The sequence below is a fragment of the Rhinopithecus roxellana genome, chromosome 6 (genome assembly GCF_007565055.1).
Source record: "Rhinopithecus roxellana isolate Shanxi Qingling chromosome 6, ASM756505v1, whole genome shotgun sequence".
Lineage (NCBI taxonomy): Eukaryota > Metazoa > Chordata > Mammalia > Primates > Cercopithecidae > Rhinopithecus > Rhinopithecus roxellana.
In genome coordinates this window covers 143,239,360-143,261,138 of record NC_044554.1, presented here as the reverse complement: position 1 = coordinate 143,261,138, position 21,779 = coordinate 143,239,360, and the positions used below count along the sequence as shown (strand labels likewise).

General features: G+C 33.9%; 1 protein-coding gene across 1 annotated transcript in view; it reads right to left on the bottom strand.

Annotated features, from left to right (window-relative positions):
- Positions 1-21,779, bottom strand: part of AHR (aryl hydrocarbon receptor) — a 48,207-nt gene that overhangs the window by 16,666 nt on the left and 9,762 nt on the right. Inside the window, exons 2-4 of the mRNA XM_010378420.2 lie at positions 20,532-20,719; positions 7,183-7,289; positions 1,672-1,761 (exon numbers count right to left, since the gene is read on the bottom strand). Of these exons, the coding sequence (XP_010376722.2) occupies positions 1,672-1,761; positions 7,183-7,289; positions 20,532-20,719 (385 nt within the window). The remainder of the gene's footprint in view (positions 1-1,671; positions 1,762-7,182; positions 7,290-20,531; positions 20,720-21,779) is intronic.

The window sequence follows — 21,779 nt, the reverse complement described above, 5'->3', positions numbered from 1 at the left end:
TCTCTAAAGTGTTCTTCGTATAAATTTTCACTCCAAGTAGACTCCACAAGAGCAAGGGATTGTGCCTTTACCATATCAAACCCACTTTCCTCCTCTTGCCTCTCACCATTTACTACAGTGCTGAGCCCTTAGCGCTTAAACCAGAGTTTTCCTTTTTTTTAACTGCAAGTTGTGATAAAAAATACATTTCTATCTGTCACAGGTGTGTGCACAGACATATACATGGAAAAGTTTCACAAAACACTTACCATTATTACATGAGATAATACTGTGTATTCTATATTATTTTATTCCATCCTAAACAACTAAAAAACAGTTTGATGGTGATTCACTGTCTTGACTGCATACCCATGAGCGAGTCACAACTTGCAGTTTTAAAAATGGTGTCTTAATCTACCACTTGTGTCAGATATGAATGTTGTTTTAGGAAAAAAATCCATGTGTATATGGGAGAAAAAAAATGGATTGGAAAATGGCTGATGTCTTTGATTTTCTTACTGATATAAATCACAATATCAAATCATGATTAAGACAGTTATATAATTCATTTGGCTTCAAACAGGCTTTTCTATGGACATTAATATATTTTCTTTAGAATGCAAGAAATCAGTTTAGACTTTGTGGTAGTAGCTAGATTCCACTATTTTAGTCATCTACACTTAAATCTTCCTAGGAACCTAATCTTCTCATATTAAATCATCTTGATGCCATTATATAATTTCCAGAAGTTGCATCTGAAACACAAGTTGAAATGCACATCCCCTTTAACAAAAGCCTTCAGTGGTCTCCACTGGACATACAATATAGTTGAAGCTCTAGTCTATATAACTGTTATTAAGACCAACAGCCTTGTGAGCTTGATAGAAGTGCAAATTCAAGGGCCCCACTGTGAACTACTGATTCAGAACATCTGACAATGGGTCTCAGAGATGACCAAGTTTTATCAAGGTCTTCAGGTGATTCTTGTGCACACTGCAATTTGAGAACCAGATATACAAGAATAGCAAGCATTCAAATGTTACAATCTGTTCTTAAACCATAAAAGATGTTATTGTCCTTCAAATATGTCAAGTATTTATAATTCCATCTATTCATCATTCATTCAATAACATTAAACAAGCCAGACACGTTAGTTTCCTTCAATGACTTCCAGTCTAGTGCTTACAGTACTTCTATATTCCTATGTTCTCTCGTCCACCCACCTGCTACACAATATTTAGGTCAGCTTATATACCATTTGATTCAGGATATCTTCCATAATCCACATAAATCAGAATTAAAGGTATAAATCATAGGATTTTACTTGTACTTTTTATACAGCACCTCATTCATTTCATAGTTGTCATATATACTCTGCTATCCATAAGTTATTTGATGCCAAATAATTTTGTATCTTCTCCCCTAGACCCTATGTGCCTGAAAGTTTCTTATATATGAGATTCTTGATAAGCAAAAGAAGAAACACAATAACCATGAATCACATAAAGAATTAAAGGAATAGTGCAGTAAATTACTAATATTAGAAAAAACTATTAGCTACAAATACATAATGTATTCTACAGCATATATTGATACTTTATACATACAAATGGTCAACTGTGTCCGAAAGTATAACATACATGAAAAGTAAATGATACAGTAATATAAATGATATAAGTAATATATACTTACCTGCTGAAACCCTAGATAATCTTGTATAGTAGAAGAAGCATAAAAGACCAAAGCATCTGTAGTGACAACTAATACAAAGCCATTCAGAGCCTACAAGGAAAGGAAGTTCTAAAGTTAGTAATATGACTTAATATTGACCGTCACATAAAGGTTATTACTTTTATCTCTGAAAAATCTTCTCTTCAAAATAGTTAAAATAATTACATTTCACAAACACAGCCATAACATACACTCCTGGACTAAGAAATACCTATTCATACTTTTTGATTTGTCTACGGAAAAATAGCTAAATTTAATGCTCAATCAGAATAACTTTGGTAGAATATGGAATTCATCTTCTTCCTCATGTTTCAGATTTTCTCTTTTAAATATATTGTACATATTTTTTAAAGAACAAACTATTTAGACATCATTCACTATAGTCTATCACACTGCTTTTTTTAGGGGGTAACTGGAGGCAAAGATGTTGATTAGACTCTTAAAGTGGGAACACTAAAACTCTTCTTGTACAAAGACATTTCAAGCACTGACACGAACATTTTAAGTCATAGAACATTTTAAGACTTTTATAGGAAAACACAATATATATATAATATATATGTAATTAAAATATAATACGTATGCAAAGCAAGCATACAGTGAATTTAGTCCACTAAAATTTAATGTCATTATGAACATATACTTAAATTTATCATTTTGTATGTGTTATTTCTATTTGGTCACAGCACATCCGTATGTATAATGTTTCTTTTTCTCTCTGTTTTGCCTGCTTTGGGTCCATTATTATTAGCCCATACTCTTTAGTTTGGAATTTATAATCTCTTTTTCTATTAATGGATAATTCAAGTCCAATATCAACTAATACCTTTATTCTCCTCTTGGATAACAATAGTATCATAGATCACTTTATTATTATCATATATTTTAATTCTACAAGCCCTCACTGTTTTCTCCTTGAGTTCAATTTGGTATTTGATCTATTCTTTACTATGTGACCATAGCTAATGTCTTCTAACACCCTCTTTTTCATGTAAGGAGAAATATAGTGTGGTTTAGTTTAAGAATTGTACTGTGTAGTCAGACAGATTTGGTCTGGACTCCTGTCTCTGTCTATTACTAGCTGTGGGGCTGTGTGGCTTTGGTAAAGGTATTTACTCCTTTTTAGGCTTCAGTGTTACTTCAAAAACTGGCACTTCATCAGGTAGACATAATGACAATATCCCACCTAACTCAATGCTTGGCACAGAGCTAGCACTCAGTGTAATAAGGTACAATGCTATATGGTTGTAGAAATAAGCAAATAAATATTTACATCACCATGCTTTGAGAACTATAAAGAGCTATACAAATAACAGTGATTCATTTATTCCACACATAATAAACTATTACATGCCCGAGGGGAAATATGTATGCTAAGTACTGGGATTTAAGAGTTAACAAGGCTTTGCCCTTGTGCTTATGATGCTCACATCTAGTCTAGTCAATATCTTCATTATCAGATGAAATAAATGAAATACAGTGGCTATCTCTCTTTTCACTCCAATTACTTTCCACATTCAAGATTCTTGATCTATATTATCTGAGAACGGGACTACAAAGATAACAACTATTATTTAGTATTCCTTTTTCTAAACATTTTTATGTATTTGAGTGGTTTATTTCTCCCAAAAACCCAATGAGGTAAGTGCCATGTTCCAGTTTTACAATAGAAGAAACTGAAGTCAAGGACTATACCTTTAAAAGTAACTTGCCCAAAGTCACAGAGCCAGAAAATGGCTGATCCAGGAGATAAACTCAGTCTGGTTCCAAAGCATACTCACTTAAATAACATGATATGCTGCCTTTATGTGTTATCGATCCCAAATTGGTGCATGGTTCTGACTGTTTTGTTCTGTTTTTTTTTTTTACTTTTAAGTTCAGGGGCACAAGTGCAGGTTTTTTACATAGGTAAACTTGTGTCATGAGGTTTTGTTGTACAGATTATTTCATCACCCAGGTATTAAGCCTAGTACTCATCAGTTATATTTCCTGATCCTCTATCCCTCCTCCCACCCTGCAGCCTCTAAATGGCCCCAGTGTGTGTTGTTCCCCTCTGTATGTCCATGTGTTCTCATCATTTAGCTCTCACTTATAAGTGAGAACATGCAGTATTTCGTTTTCTGTTCCTGTGTTAGCTTGCTAAGGATAATGGCCTCCAACTCCATCCATGTCCCTTTAACCACAAGCAGGCTCTCAGATTTTTGACTACAATTATTATATGTAATACCCGGCAATTCCCTTAGGATAAACAATGGTGATTCTACCCATAAGAACTTGAATATTTAATGATTAACACACTCAAAATTGGATATTCTTAAATTCTCTTGACAGTAACACCATATATTCGTCATTGCACTGATTTATTCTGAAAATATCTGCTTCTCGGGAAGATTATCCATTAATCACATTCATATTATTTTGTAGAACATCATACGTTTTCAAACAGTGAAACAAATTTAGTCACATTCCAATAAACTCATTGGTGTATATGCCGGAAGACAGAAGGATAATTGAAGTACAGTTATCATATCTCTTTAGACAAATGTTAATTGTTAGAAATAAAAATCTAGAAAGGATAGATGCGTATCAATTTTTATATATCTCAAATGATCTCAAGTACCAGGAGGAACAAGGTTATTACTTGTATTGATTTGTCTTAATAAATTAACAGAAGGAATTAATATACTAATTAAATAAAAGAGATCATCATTCTTTTAGTCTTAGCCACAAAGATTCACTCGACCTATCTGAAAATTATGTTGAGCTCACTTACTATTTAAGAGAAACTGCAATTAATACTGTTATATAAAATTTCAACTGCTGTCACTGAAAAAGCTGCAAGATTTTAACAAGTACAGTATTAAATAGCAAGAGATATAATTTATTTTAAACTTATGAAATAAACGTGAAGTAAATAAAGACACAGTTATTAGCATTGTTTCATTTTTATTCCTTGTAAAATAGTAATAAATTGAAGCTAACCTAGAAAGACGTCTTAAATTTTTAATAAAAATTTTTTTTTTTGAGATGGAGTCTCGCACTGTCACCTGGGCTGGAGTGCAGTGGTGTGATCTCTGCTCACTGCAACTTCTGCCTCCTGGCTTCAAGTGATTCTCCCGGGCCTCAGCCTCCTGGGTAGCTGGGATTACAAGCACCCGCCACCATGCCCAGCTAATTTTTCGTCTTTTTAGTAGAGATGGCCAGACTAGTCTTGAACTCCTGACCTCGTGATCCACCTGCCTCGGCCTCCCAAAGTGCTGGAATCACAGGCGTGAGCCACTGCTCCAGCATTTCAATAAAAATTTTTGTAACATTTTCTTTATATGCCTTTGTTAAGCAAAGGAAAATAATTCTCCTCAAAAGTTTTAGGCCATATGTTATACAGAACCTCTGGTAACATCTTTCACATTGTACGGGTAATTGGCTGATACCTGTAGGTTGCAATATAAAGTCAGATGTCATTATGCAATTGTATATAATCAAACAGCCATTTTCACATATCTGTAATGTTTTTAGTCATCTTCTTCATAAAAAGATAACATATAAGCACAATCCTAAGAAAATCATATAGTATGTGAGTCTTCCTATTAGAGAGCAATCTACAAATGGTATTCAATATAAACAGGTAAGTTTATTTTAACTTCTTAAGGGCTACCAATTTGCAGATAATTTAAAATATATATATTCCATATAATTACAGCTTTACAGCTTTGCATTCCTATTATCGTTATTCTGTTTCCCTGACAAAGGGTATGTACACAATTTGTCTAAACGTTTTGGGAAAAAAATAAAAATTATTGGTCCCTAATTTAAACCAACTTGCCAAGTGTTATGGTGATCAGTCCATATTTGTCTATTTCACCTGAAATACAGGATTTCATTATGGCCTTAGTAGACAACCCAAGAGGTGTGTTTAATCATCTTAAGCAGCAATTATTAAAATGCTTTCCTATGACCTGAATACAGAGTCTTTATGTTTGGGTTTATATATACATGAAGATCCTCAGTTGGGGCTGGGGGAGGACTCATGTTTTAATAGATTTACTTTGTTTAACATAAGTAAATTTTTGCTAACAGGAATTTGAATGTGATTACGCAATTGTAATAAAAAATGCTATATTATTAGGCACATCAACATTCAACAAATGAACTAGTGGAGTTACTAAAACTTAGGGTTACTTTTTGTAACAATGGTGAAGTTAGTTTTTCTAGTCAGTTCAGTGGGTGAAACTGAAAATGATCACATAGTTGTGATAGCACACATGGCACACATCTTTATTCTATCTTTTTTCAAAAAAAAATTATCTGAGAATTTTAAGTGAGAATCATGGCATCAATTCTAAAAAAAAAGAGTAAAAAAGATTCAAAATGCTTTCACAGGCAAATTAGAAACTAAATTCTGAAGCATAAAAATAGGGACTACAGTTGTTGAGAAAATCTTTAGTATGTGAATAAGTCACAAACAGTTGCTAAAATAAAATGTAAATTATAATATATTGACATGAAATCTGGGTTAAGAAGTATGTTAAACTGAGAAATGCATTTAACAATTTTTTTTTTTAGACGGAGTCTGGCTCTGTCGCCCAGGCTGGAGCGCAGTGGCACAATCTTGGCTCACTGCAAGCTCCGCCTCCCGGGTTCATGCCATTCTCCTGCCTCAGCCTCCTACGTAGCTAGGACTACAGGCACCAGCCACCACACCCAGCTAATTTTTTTTGTGTGTGTTTTTAGTGGAGACGGGGTTTCACCATGTTAGCCAGGATGGTCTTGATCTGCTGACCTCGTGATGCGCCTGCCTTGGCCTCCCAAAGTGCTGGGATTACAGGCATGAGCCACTGTGCCTGGCCACATTTAACAATTTTAATAGAGATACATTCCATAAAAAGTATATATAAATTCAACATCTTAAATTAGAACCTTTAAAATACTCTAGGAGTTCTTTCTGTTTGAAGAAATATTAATACAACAGAAGGGGTGGACCAGTCCTCTAACTAATCTTCTTCATATATAGTCATGCATTACTTAACAGGGACATATGTGGTTAGGTGATTTTCATCATCATGCGAACATCATAGAATGTACTTACACAAACATAGATGGTTATACAGTGTAACTTATTGTTCCAAGGTTACAGACCTGTACAGCATGTTACTATACGGAATACTGTAGGCAATTTTAACACATGGCAAGCATTTTTGTATCTAAACTAGAAAAATTACAGTAAAAAATACGGTGTAACCTTACGGGATCACTGTCGTATATGTGGTCTGTTGTTAATTGAAACGTCATTATACGGTGCATGACTAAAATTCCATTTTTTCATGTATTAAGCATCATTCACTATTGCAGTTCAGATGAAAGTGACAAAAAACATTGAGTGAATCCCAAATAAACTGGGAATTATTAAAACACTTATTCATTTTCCATTTACAACTGTCCTTAGTGTAAGAAACTATATTTACAAAAATTTACCTGTAATAAGAATTCTCCTTCTTGTAAGTTCAGGTCTTCTCTGAAATTTGCTGCTCTACAATTCTCCTGGCCTCCATTTCTTTCAGCAGGGGAGGATTTTAATGCAACTATGGAAAAAAGGGAAAAATAATGATTTTAAAAGTAAGCAAGAGTAAAGAGCTATAATAGAAAACTTCTGAACACCAAACAAAGACAACTTGAAATACTGGCATCTACTGGTATTTTTAGTAATTGGGTAACACAAGGTAAATAATAAATACTAGCTAAGTAATCCTCTTGCCAGTGGGTAGTTCCTTATTCTATGCTAGTAACAAAACTGAAGGACTTAGTCAAGTTGTCAGCTGACAGATTGTTAAAAATTGTTGATGAGTTCACGATATGACTTTTGTCACAAAACTGAGGAGTTTCAAAGAACTCAAAACAGTGTTATAAACACTCCTCTCCATTCCCACCTCCTTTCTTAGGAGATTAAAGTTCTCCATAATGTAACCTATAAAAATGATTCCAACTTTTTATATATTTATCTAAGTATCAGGGAACTGGTGGTGGTGAGGAGAACAAAAGCAACTATGCACCTACTGAGACGTATTTCCAATGTTTGGAATCTTCTTGTCCAGCATTTGGGTAAAAACTGTTAATTACTATTATTTAATAGGTTCATGTTAAATTTATAAATTAACTCATGGAGAATTAACATCTTTATAATCTTGAATCATTCTATACAAGAACACACATTTTTTTCCACTTGTTCAAGTCTATATTTTGTCCTGCTAGAGTGTTTTAAAGTTGTCTACAAAAAAGATGTGCACAGGCATTTTTATATTTACTCCTAGGTATTACATCTTGTCAAGTGGCTTCTCTATTATATCTTCTAACTGCTTGTGGATTATATATGTGAAGGAAAGTCCGATGGTATGATAGAATGCTTACTATTGGACGTGGCATGTTATAATGCTATTTCTTCTTTTTTTTTTCTCTCTCTCTCTGTGTGTGTGTGTGTGTGTGTGTGTGTGTGTGTGTGTGTGTGTGGTATATATATATTTATAGTATGGGAGGAAGCACAGCTGAGTAGAAATAATAATAGCTACCACTTACTTAAACATTTTGCCAATCACTTTCAAATATTATCTCACTTAAGAGCATGTGGACATTGGTAACTGTTAGAATTGGGCTCAAATCTTACCTCTGACATTTACTAAAAGTGGGAGTTATTTGAGCCTGTCTCCTAATATGTGAGGTGGTAATTAAAAAAATTTTTTTAAGCACATCTTGCAGGGCTGTTGTGAAGAGTAATGAGAATATATGTAAAGTTTCTGACACACAGCAGATCAATAGTAGTTCAACAAACAGTAGCTTTAATTACTAGAAATATTTCTCAGAGCTTATGGATTCCTCGGTTATAAAGTATAATCTTTTAGATACTTTCTACTTTCTGACCTTTTTTTAACCTGTGATATTTGAATAAGAGAAACCATTAAATAAAAGTGACTCTGGCAGTCCTCTTAAGACATACCTCACTACATGTTTATGTGACTAAATAATTCAGCTCAGTGAAAAAACTGGAGATTTACTAATAACTAGACTTTCTCTCAGTTTGAGCAGAGTACCACATAAAAAACCTGTCTGCAGTCTTTCATGTGTATTTGCAGTGTATTTTCTGGTAAATCATCAGTGAACGTGTCACACCAGAATCTCATGCCAAGTTCTTGCCTTTGCAGAAGTTAAAACATATCTCTTTTCAAGAAACAGCCAAAAGCACAGTCTCTGAATATAACTTCAAAAGGCCAGAGAACAGATTTCCTTAGGCCAAAAAACAGTTTGAGGCAAACTGACCTAACAGTTCATCAAGACCAAAGGAAATGTTTAATCTGTACAGAGAGAGAATGGTAGAAGAGAGAATGGCCTTTTCTCCCTTTCTATTCTGTAAGTTATGTTGTTGCTTGCTTACTAATGGCCACATTTGCTTGAATGCACAAAACCATACAATGTCAGAGTCAACTATATTCTGCTACTTTTCGAAAAGCTCTGGTATGAAGCACAATTTAAGAGTTATACCAAGCATCAGTAATACTTGCTTTTAAAAAGAGAACAACAAAACCAAACCCTTATATTATGAAATAAGCCTAAAAATGGACAATAACAGTGTCAGATTATATATATCTAAATTATCGCTGGAAATCTCTTAAAATTAATATTTAATCAACACAATTGGTATTACTTCCACCTAGAGTCATTGGCAGTAGAAAAACATAAATATTAAGAGATAACTACTTGATCACTGAGAAGATGACTAAGCAATGAGAGAGACCATTCATCTCAGAGTAATTTATAATTTGTTCTTGGGCTTGTACTGGGGGTATTAGCCAATGTAATCAGACACTAGAGTCAGACCATGTCTTTAAGTAGGGCATATAAGCTGTGGAAATAACTAGAAAACAATGTCAAAAAATACTAAATACCAGAATAGGGTTTAATTAAAGTATTACAGGAACTTGAAGTAGAGAAAAAAAATAAAAAGAATACATTCTTTCTAAACAACAATGCTTATAATTCCAAATGCTGGAAAGATGATATTTAATATGTGTAACTACTACATAAGTAGGAAAAGTGACAAGTTCATTTGTGGGAATGATTACTGGAGGTTTCTACCAAAAACAAATATGTAAATATTTCTGTTGCTCTTGTGTTTAAGGTTAATCATTGGTAAATCATTTAAGTAAATATTGTGCAAAGATGAGTCCGAGAAGGGTGGACTTTTAAAATCATTTAAAAAACATTGCTGTGCTTTTTTAGGAAACTAATTTTATGCCATGGTCTCTCAGCCTAAACTATGTAATTTCTACCCCTGCATGAAGTTTTTCTTCTATTTCTTGCTCTCATGCCTACTACCTCTAACTTATTAAAATTACTAGAAGCTCTATCAACACTACTCATTTTCAGGTATATAATTCTTGCGGTGATTAGAAAGCAAGCAATGAGTAAGAAAGTGACATGAGACACTATCTCAAGAGCTGCTTCCTACCATCGGAGTGACTTTACTTAGTAATCATATGTGACACTGGGCACACGCTGTACACCTAGCACTTTCCACGTATTATATCCTATTTAATCTTCATAATAGTTCTATGAGACTGACATTGTTCTTTCAATATATTAGGAAGCTGAGACTTAGGGAGGTTGAGAAAATGTTCCCAGGGTCAGAGATTTAAGTGGCAGAGCTTAGACAAAAACTCAGGTAGCCAGACCTCAGTGTGTGAGCTATTATTAACCACTGCCCACTATGCTAACCATCTTTGACCTTTAGTTTCCTCATCTTTAAATGAGGACAATGCTACCTCTTGAGACAAATTCTTGTGAGGACTAAAATAATATGTAGAATACCAGGGTAATACCTGGGATCAATCACTGACAATCAAGGACAGAGGTAACGAAGTCTATTCTGAGTTTATACACCCTCAAACCATGATGAGAAACTTATAATTAAAGTGCCCCGAGGAGGTAATTGAGTATTTTACCAGCTTTAAGTGGAGAGCAGTAATAAGTATCTAATAGGATTGCTATGATAACTATACAACACATTTGAAAGTACAGCTGACCCTTGAACAACATGGGTTTGAATTACGCAAGTCCACTGACATGCTTCTGCCACTCCCAAGCCAGCAAGACCAATCCCTCCTCAGCCTACTCAACACGAAGACAACGAGGATGAAGACCTGTATGATGATCCATTCCACTTAATGAATAGTAAATATATTTTCTCTTCCTTATGATTTTCTTAACAACATTTTATTTTCTCTAGCCTACTTTAAGAATACAGTATATAATACATACACAAAATACACATTAATCGGCTGCTCATGTTATTATTAATACATTGTTCACAGGTCAACTATACTTCAAAACTGTAAATTGTTACATAAATTATATGCATAATGACACTTTAAACATTATGCCACCGGAATTAAATTTATGACAGTCTATAGAAACAAAATGTAGTAACTGAAAATAAGTCACCAGCTGGGAAGTAGCTGCTGTACCATAATGGGCATTTGTTAAAATCCTCCCCATCAGTGAGGATATGTACCACTTTCCAAAGTGGGAGAATCAAACTCTGAACATTCAGTAGAATGTTAAGATAGTAAACCACCAAAATATTTCCACTATTTCCTCACTGAAAAATCTATGAAGAGTCATACAATACAAATAAGAAATTAATCTAAAAAATGATGGAATTTAGAGTGCAAATACATCACAGCATTATCAAATGGCCATACTGCAGATGACTCAAGTTTTATTCCCACATGCATTTAACCATATCCATGTTTCTTAATATGGTACTTTCCTTCCTTAGACATCTAAGCTCAGATTTCCACGGCTCCCTAAAAGCCAAATCCCTTCATATCACATGCTTTGAATTGGTCAAGGAAAAAAAAAATTCATGAGGAATACTGAATAGTGGTAAACTGTATTTTGTATTTTGTTACTATAGTTTGCATTTAAATAGAAAGATGACAGGATAGAAGTCTTGCCAGGGAAAGCAAGACTTTTAGTCCCTAACTACTGCTATAAATTCAATATATTTCATAATATTTACCATCCTCTTTACTACTTTGGCAGGGAAAATTCAATTCCATTCCCATATTGACATAAACATTAAGGAGAGCAACGCTATGACTTATAAAATTCAACCAACCACATAAACTTTTATAAATTAGAAAGGGTTAAGTAATGCAGTATTTCTTAAATTTAAGAAAAACATTCCCAGTTTAGTTTAGTCTGGTATGATGGATATTTCCAAATAATATATTAAGTGTACCTAAAAGGAGCTTCTTCTACATACCTACTGGTAAAACATACATGTTTCACTCCAATACACTGCTTCTTTTGTAAAAGAAGCATTCTTTTGAGGGAAGGAGGGAAGAAACTAAAGAAAACTATGTTATATTCTAAATTCCTAGGAAACAGAGATTAGGTCTACATAGTCTAGTACCTTCTAATTATACTGACAGACTACTGCTTTTCTGCCTACAAATTTCTAATCACCATTGTAGAATGGACGAATATTCAGTTTTTTTAAATGCAAATGTTAGTTTACATATTTATGATTGATTGCAGGTTGAGAAACTAGTGTTACTGTCTTTTTTAGCAAATCTAGGAAATACCATTTTCCATCTCAAAAAGTCCTTAAAAGCTTGTTCTATCCAAATTCTTATGTGAAAATTGACTTCCGAAGAGTATACATTCTTCCAGTTACTCATTGGTCCGCACTCAGTTTTATACAATTCCTCTATAACTATATGACAAATCTCTGCATTAATGGAAGCAACAAGAGCAGTTAATTGATCTTTTCAGTGGGGAATGAGTTGCACTTAGCTTTTCATATATACAAGAGTAGTATTCAAATTGCATTTTTAGTAACATAATGTAAACACTCAATGAGAACAGTGATTCTTAAACTTTCACAGACATTAGAATCACCTGGAAGGCTTCGAATATAATGCTTGGCCACACCTCTAGAATTTCTGATTCATTAGGTCTAGGATAGGGCTCTACAGTTTGCACAGGTAACAAGTTCCCCAGTGATGCTGAGAATGAGGTGCCACTCTTTGAGAAACAGAGACTTAGAACCTCAGGATTTAGAAAATAACTCACATATGTTCTGGATTGAATTCCCTCATACTTCTTAAAATTATCATTCTATGCTGTTAAGCACAGTTATTATTGTGAATGTCTTCGGGAAATAACAAGTTTTACAAACACAAAAACTGAAGCACCTAAGACTAAGACATAGCGCAATAACACAAAATTTGACATGTACCCCAATATAGCAAGTAGCATACAATTCCCAACTTTTGTATCCTCACCAAAGCAAGCTTTTCCAAGCATCTAGATTTGAGTATGTGCCACTTTCGATAAAAGAAAACAGTATATGGAAGTAAATTATTATGTATTATATCAAAAGGGGGAAAAACAGTTTATTAACAAATTTCCATCTCTAAATCAAAAATATGAAGTTAAGTAAACAAAGGGATTCTCAATTGATATTAATACCAGGTCTGTAAAGGCTCTTATGCATATTAAAAAAAGGAAAAGAAAATTCTCCATTAAAACAAGTGAAATATCAGGATTCTGCAGGAAATAACTATGATTTCCATAAGAGTAACAATTTTAATTATAAATTTTTTTCACAGATCTCTCATTTTTAGGATTAATTTACTACAAACCTAACACATCAGGGCAAGCAAGCATCATTATCAAACATGCTGAGAAGATGAAGACCCTGTGGAACAGTGAGGTTAAAAATCTATCAAAAAACACAAGATTAGTTAATTGAACTAGCATCCACAGCTCCTGTCTGTCAGTGCTTTCATCACAAAACACAATCTCCCTCTACCATGCTGAGATAAAGAGATGAAATGTCTCCATAACACAGAAACTAGACATGATAAAAAAATCCAACTGACAACAGAACGTTCTGTAAAAATGACAATTGTGTGGGAAAATTTCAGGCTGGAAAATACATGAAGAATTCAGTATGTACAATTCATTAAGGTTCTTTATGTCAACCAATCCCATTAGACTACTTGTCTCTGTCTTTTGTGGGTGTGTGTGAGACACTCTCACTCCTGAAGTTCAGTGGCATGATCACGGCTTATTGCAGCCTTGACATCCTGAGCTCAAGAGATCTTCCCACCTCAGCGTCACGAGTAACTGGGATACAGAAGTGCACCACCAAGCCCAGCTAATTTTTTATTTTTTGTAGAGACAAGGTCTCACTATGTTGTCCTGGCTGCTTTTGAACTCCTGGATTCAAGCAGTCCTCCTGCTTCGGCTTCTCAAAATGCTCAGATTACAGGCATGAGCCACGGAGCTCAGACATTTGTCTTCCTCTTAATCTCCCACTGCTAACAACTGAATGGCTCTTTGGCCTCTATGGACAAACAAGGAAAAGAAATCACCTTCTCTAGTGTTATTATTTTTCTGTACACACTTTCATTTCATTTCATGTTTACACTTTCATGTACAGTTTTCTCTCTGGCTCTCCAATTTAAGAACACATCAAATGAAGGCATCTTGAAGTCAACTCATTATCACCTTAGCATACTTTCGTACTCCACAGATTTCACTTTTTACCACCCCTGCTCATCCTTAAAACATCTTATCTTTGGTACTTTTTCTCTTATTCTACATGCTCTTCTCTGGAATATTTTATTCACTTTCATGGCTTAAAATGTTATTCTGACGATATAATGACTCTAAAATCTAAATATCCAGCCATGAGCAAATAAACAAATTTGAGTTACTCATTAAAATTCATTGATCAAAAAGTCAAAAGGCTGTCAAAGAGCAAGATTTAAAAATAATCCATAAATATTACTAACTAAAAATTTCTTCACAGACTTTAATGCAATTAATATTATATGTGAATATATTTTCTAAAACACTATAACATGAAGGTGTACGTTTCCATTAACCAGAGCACAAACCCTCACGAAATATCCTAAGATTTAACTACAGAAATTTAAATGTTGTATTTGAAAATTTTCTAAAAAAGGAAAATTGCTGAAAGTTGGTGATTTTAATGTTAGCCCAATGGTAGTCTCCCTAAAAAGAAAAAAATTCATGACTAACTAGACCTGTTCATGGCCAAATAAGCAAGGATTCTAGAGTCATGCAGGACTAGGTAATGATCAAAGAGAAACCCATTAAATCAGTAAATTTAAGAGACAGGAAAGCAGCAAAATACATAATAAATGATGCAATGAGTTTAGATTGTTTGAATCTCAGATATTTGTCACTGTGTTCTTCAAAATACTTGTCAAAGCAAACAAAAGCAGAGATAAAAGTATCGTATATAAAGTTCTATCATATTAGGTTTATTAATATAATCCAAAAAATCTTACACTTTAAATTGGGATATCTGAGGAAAAGAGAGATTAAATTCCTGAACCAAAGAGGTCACAATATTAAATAGAGCCAGGATTTATATATTCATTCAATAAGAATGCGCTATTATTATTTGTATTTATAATTATTGTATAAAGTCCATAAATTAAAATTGTAAAATAACCTAGATTTAAATAGTTTTAGCTATGAAAGTTATCATGAATATTGTAATTAAGAGTTTAATGTTTTAAAATGTGAATTAGGAAAAAAGACAACAGTTAAATCACCATGTAAGATGGATAATGTCATGGGTAAATCAAATTCAACAAATAATTTATTTGGTGATTTCAAATGTGCTAAACTGTTATGCAAGCAAACCTACTTCGGATAGTCCTAGAATTAAGAAATAACATGTGCTATGCCACTATGATACTGAAACTTTGGTAAATTACTTGACATACGTGAATTTTAAAATTATAGCAAAGCAGATGAAATTATAGAATTCTCATGAATGAAAAAGCAGACATACAAATCTATTAGATTTTATAAAACATTCATTTTTACTGCTTGTTCAAGCTTATCCTTTGCATATACACATGTACATATTCTTGTTTTTCAAGAATAATGTTCCGGTCTAGAGAGATACCAAAACAACTGAAATTCGGAGAAATGCACAAGCTGAAGATGAATAAACACAATAGCTCTCTTTCGAAAACCTAATGAACTGGGAATGAACTGTTAAAGCATCTGCAAAAGGAAGACCAAGAACAGAGCACTTGTAATTTTTAATTTAAAATAAAGTCAAGAAAGATCCATGATAAACAATGGGGTCAAATAAATGTTAGATCATCACATAATATAACTATCATCTTCTCTTCCCACAGCATTTTTAGGCTTAATGAGTGTAAAATATTTTAACATGTAAATAATTCTACATTTTATAAAATGGTGATTATTTTAAGCATGTATAAAGATTCAAGACTTAGATTTTCCCTAACATTACCTTGTTTTAAAAATAACTAGAAGAATACTATTTCCTATAACAGCTGCAAATGCAAGACTTTGAAACCAGAAACTCAGATCCCTAAGCTCCATTTTGTCAGGCTCATTAGGTGTTTGCATGTAAACAGAAAAGAGACAGTAGTCATTCTCAGATTCTTAATTTTGGGGTAGCTGTATAAAAACAGAATAATTTGAACAAAATATTTACATAATAATGGGCATTTCAAAAAAATAGTAAGGAAATCTCATTAAAAACTGTATTAAATATATGTTGAAATTAAGAATGAAACATTACGATGCTGATTAGATTGGTCAACAAGCCCAGTGTACACTGTTTAACAATTTTGAGAGACATGACATGGGAGGAAACAATCCTTTCTCTTCACATCAACCAGTTTCAAAGATTAGATTGTAACCACCCAAATCCTAGTCTCTATTAATATTATAATCATTAAGTTACTTAAATTTTTAAAATACCCTCCATCTCAGAGATAATATATTTAAATGTAATGCTTAAATCATGTCAAAGAAACTATTTTCAACTTTATAATAACTGAAAAATTACTAAGCCTTGTTCAAGTATTTTTAAATATTTCAAAATGTTTTAATTAATTAGAAATGGATAAATACTAATATAGTACTTAAAACTTCAGTGTTGCTTTTCAGACAGCAGCAGCAGTACAGTCATGGTTCCAAACTTTAAGAAGATCCATCCAAGTTGGATTATTTAAACTTGCAATAAATAGATGTATTTTCTTGGAAAAATATCTATTGTTACAGTAAAACTTGAGTTTCCTTTCTAACCAGATTGTATGATTACTCGTTTATATTGTTCTTTCCGCAGGAATTTACACACCCCCTGTTTGCATCCTGTTATTCACTTTGAGCTTCCCTTCGTTTCGCTATACTGTTTCCCTAATAGTGGGAGAGTGGGTCCAACTGCACACAAAAATCCTAATCATTGTTAGCCTGTTTCAAGTCTCTTCGTTTGCATCTACCATTTTTTCAGTTCATAAGGGTTACCCTTATAATTTCATTCTCCGTGTGCTCTGAAATGTTAAATTGCCTTTCCAGACCACTGGTAGTCTGGAGGAAATTTGGGCATTAAAAAAAAACTTGATTATTTTCATTTTCCATCTAACTGTATGTTTCTGTATCAAACAATCTAAGAAACTGCTTAGGCTGAATGTACACCACTAAAACCCAAGCAAAAATATTTACAGACTTCTTTAAATTTTGTATGTTTGCATTTGTCATTTTGAAGGTAAAGAAAAAAAAAATTAACTTGTTTAGGGCATACTCAAGGCTAGGCTAAATCACTGCCTCAGACTCCCTAACATGCTTGTTAAAATACTGATTCTTGGGTTTTACATAGAACTTATTTGTTATCAGCAGGGGCATGCCTTCGAATTTGCATTTTACAAAACTTTCTAGGTAATTCTTACGCACAATGCAGTTTGAAAAGAAATTAACGTTAAAGATAATGTAGTTGATGAAGGAATCATGCAAATAGGATAAGATCCTACTGTCAAATACACTCAACCAGAATAAAAAATAGACAAACTCATTAATGAAGAACTGAGAAAAAGTTTTTAACAATTCCATGATGAACCCTGTGTTAAAGAAACTACAGCATTCTTTATAAGATAGACTCTGAGATCTCCTTTACTGGAGGCATTGAATAATAGGACACGTATCCAATCATGTATGTGTCTGTGTGTATATATACATGAACACACATACATAATATAGACATTAAATATAGAAATATATCTGTTTATGTATGTTTGTTCATATATACATTTGTATGTATCTGCCTAGATACACACATACTACTTCTAAACAGAAGAAAAACCTACACTTTTTCTTCTTTTTAACATATATAATTTGATTCCCCATTATAAAGGAACAAGAAATGGAAAGGTAAAATGACTCAAGTCAATAAACCTTTATCAGAGTCAGAGAACAATGCCTCCTTGGCTTCTAGACTCCAGAGTCTCTAAGGGTGGCAACCACGTCTTATACATCATAGAACGCCAACACATGATCAAGCACTAAGCACAGCATGTGAGTAAATGCTAGGGATTAGGACAGCATTCTGTGAAGCTGGGAGGAGGCATGAAGTTACAATCTACAGCAGTGGCTCCTAAACTTCAACATGCATCTAGCCCTACCACCAAGGGTCCTACCACCTTAGATTACATAGGTCTACGGTTGGACCCAATAATTAGCATTTCTAGCAAGTTCCCAAGTGATGCTGTTGCTGCCTATCTGGGTACCACACTTTTAAGAACCACAGATCTAGGAAAAAATCCTTAGTGCTTTGCTATGCAACAGTTGCCAGAGAAAAATATAGGTATTATTTGGTCAGGAAAAACAACATAAGGAATCTAGAAACCTGAGTTCTAGTTCCAACTATACCAGCTAAATGACTACAGCTAATAAACACATACTTACAGACACATCACTGAATACTTCGTAACTCTTCTCCCAAGATGAAGGGTTTGGTATAGAGGCAACTGAAAATTCAAACGCTTTTTATATAGGTCAGAGAAAATTTGTGTACTATGAAACTTTGAAATACATAATCTTTCCTGAAATCACTATCCTCAAATCTGTATATTGCCCAGACCACAACTGTTAAACTAAATAGCTTTTGTCCAAAAGAAAGAACACACAGACAGGCAAGCAAGCAAGCAAGCAAATAAATAAAAAGATGCTCAGACTAAACACATCACATTATGTAAACATAAATCTAAAGGGAAATTAACTGCTGCAGTATTCTAAACACAAATTACCAATTTGAATATCAATAAACGTGTTGTCTAGGCACTTCCTAGTGACCTAGACTAGCAGGATCAGCATAATCTCGAAGCTTGTTAGACAAGCAAAATCTAGGGACACACCTAAAGCTACTGAACAAGAATCTGCATCTTAACAAGATTCCTATGTGATTTGTAAGCACACTAATGTATGAGAAGCACTAACTGACATAGCCCACTGAGATTTTACCATTAACTTGCTATGGTTAGTAAAATTATACAACATTTTAAAAAGACCATTTCCTTAAAAAAATCTATTTCTGCCTTCTAGACAAAGAGAAATCATAAATAAATTTTACATGAGAAAATACACTGAAACATCATTTGCAAACAAAAACTTCCATTGCAATTTAAAGGTAACAAGTATCATCCAGCCACCTAGCTCAAAATCCTAACCTTTACTGCTGAGGAAACTGAGCTATAGGGATGCTACGTGGTTTGGTTAATGACAGTTTTCAGTGACACAATAGATAATGAATGAAATTCTATTGACTCTTTCAAATATTCTTTCTAGTGAAAAACATGTTTTAATTATATATCTTGCAGTCAGTCTACAATTAATGTAAAAGATTAGAAATAGGCCAGGCGCAGTGGCTCACGCCTGTAATCCCAGCACTTTGGGAGGCTGAGATGGGCAGATCACCTGAGGTCAGGAGTTTGAGAGCAGCCTGGCCAACAGAGCGAACCCCCGTCTCTAACAAAAATACTTAAAATTAGCCGGGCGTGGTGGTGGGTGCCTATAATCCCAGCTACTCGGGAGGCTGAGGCAGGAGAATCGCTTGAACCCGGGAGTTGGAGGTTGCAGTGAGCCAAGATCGTGCCATTGCACTCCAGCCTGGGCAACAAGAGTGAAAGTCTACCTCAGAAAAAAAAAAAAAAAAAAAAAAAAAAAAAAAAGATTAGAAATACACATAACTTTGGAGGGATAAATAAAATGAGATATCTATGAAAACACAGAAAATCTAGCAAGATGGTGTTTTATCCTTTTTTTATTTCTATTTTTAAAAGACAGACTTTTAAATATTGAAGTAGAAGGGAAACTGGAATTGGACATAATCAATTTGAGTGTAACTTCTAAATACATGATTTTCAAAGAATGATACCATGCATTATTTCAGTGGCTGCATCTGTTGGGTGAATAGAACTGGAAAAGTGATTTTAAGACTCATAAATCTGGTAGCCGGGCGCGGTGGCTCACACCTGTAATTCCAGCACTTTGGGAGGCCAAGGCGGGCAGATCACAAGGTCAGGAGATCGAGACCATCCTGGCTAACACGGTGAAACCCCATCTCTACTAAAAATACAAAAAAATAGCTGGGCATGGTGGCGGGCACCTGTAGTCCCAGCTACTTGGGAGGCTGAGGCAGGAGAATGTGTGTGAACCTGGAAGGCAGAGTATGCAGCGAGCTGAGATCACACCACTGCACTCCAGCCTGGGCAACAGAGTGAGACTCTGTCTCAAAAAAAAAAAAAAAAAAAAAAAGACTTCTAAATCTGGCTTTGCCACTGAAGTTTTACTATACAGCAATAAATTTTCCAAATATAGCTAATTTTTATAGTTATTAACACAGAAACAGCTATATTTAATACAAGTATTTTTTATAAGTTATCACAGACAAATTAAATCTTCTGTCTTACCATCAAAGAAGCTCTTGGCTCTCAGGTAACTGACACTGAGCCTAAGAACTGAAAGTTTGTCCAACTTATTAATTACATCTTGTGGGAAAGGCAGCAGGCTAGCCAAACGGTCCAACTCTGTATTAAGTCGGTCTCTATGCCGCTTGGAAGGATTTGACTTGATTCCTTCAGCCGGGATTGGCTTTACTCTGAAAAACAAACAAAATACCATAAAAAATCCTTTAAAAAAAATAAAGCAAAAATTTGTATTGCATTATAACATCTCAAATATTTCTCTAACACAACAAACTTTTAAAGTCTACTTAAAGTTTACATAAGTCTTTCTAAAATCTTCCTTTCACATCTTAAGAAAAACAAGGGAATGGGTTAAATTCTTCCTAATATTTCATTAAAAAGCTTATGAACGCATCATAGGAAAATGTTTGCTTATACTTCATGGATTTGTAGTATAGTGATTCCCAATTAACAGATCTACTGGGATTTTTTTCCCCCTCTCAAATGCATTAGCCATTGTTTGGTGGGAAAAAAAGAGATATTTGTGATGAATTATATGAAAACCATACTCCTTTTGCTATCTTCCACAGGAAGCATCTCAGCATCATTGATGTTGTCAATAAATAGGGACAACCCTAAATAAAGTATTTATCTTCATATCACCAGCTTCCTGTATTTATTTACTTTCAACTCATTAGAGATAATGGCCCAAAGCCCCTCTGGCACCTGCAGATGGTCCTCTAGCCATCTAATGTGGTCCTCAAATATTAAAAGAATAAAATTGACTTTTGCTATTTACATTTCTTGTTGGCAAATATTAGAGGTTAATGGTGATTACTGGCAATTTTTGCTTTTACATGCAGATAATAATTCTATTTAATTATTAGCTTTCATAGCTTGTGTCTCAATTAGAAAATTCAATGAAACCCTAAACAATTTAGCATGATATTCATCTGAGAAGAAAGACACTCATGGGTCAAAGAGGAATATGAGTTCAGAAATGGGAAGTGGAACAACTTCACACAAAGACCCTAGCCAGGATTTCACAGCAGACATTAATCACTTAAAGTGAATTTAAGGATCATCAGATACCCATGCTGAATTGGAAAACCAAAGTAATTTATACCTTATATCTCTATACCTTCCTGTTAGCCAGAAAAGTTATTATCCAGCATTTTCTTATGACAAAGACATTTCTGACAATTCAAATGGAATTATATTAGCTTTTAGAAAGGAGAAATTGGCCTGGGCATA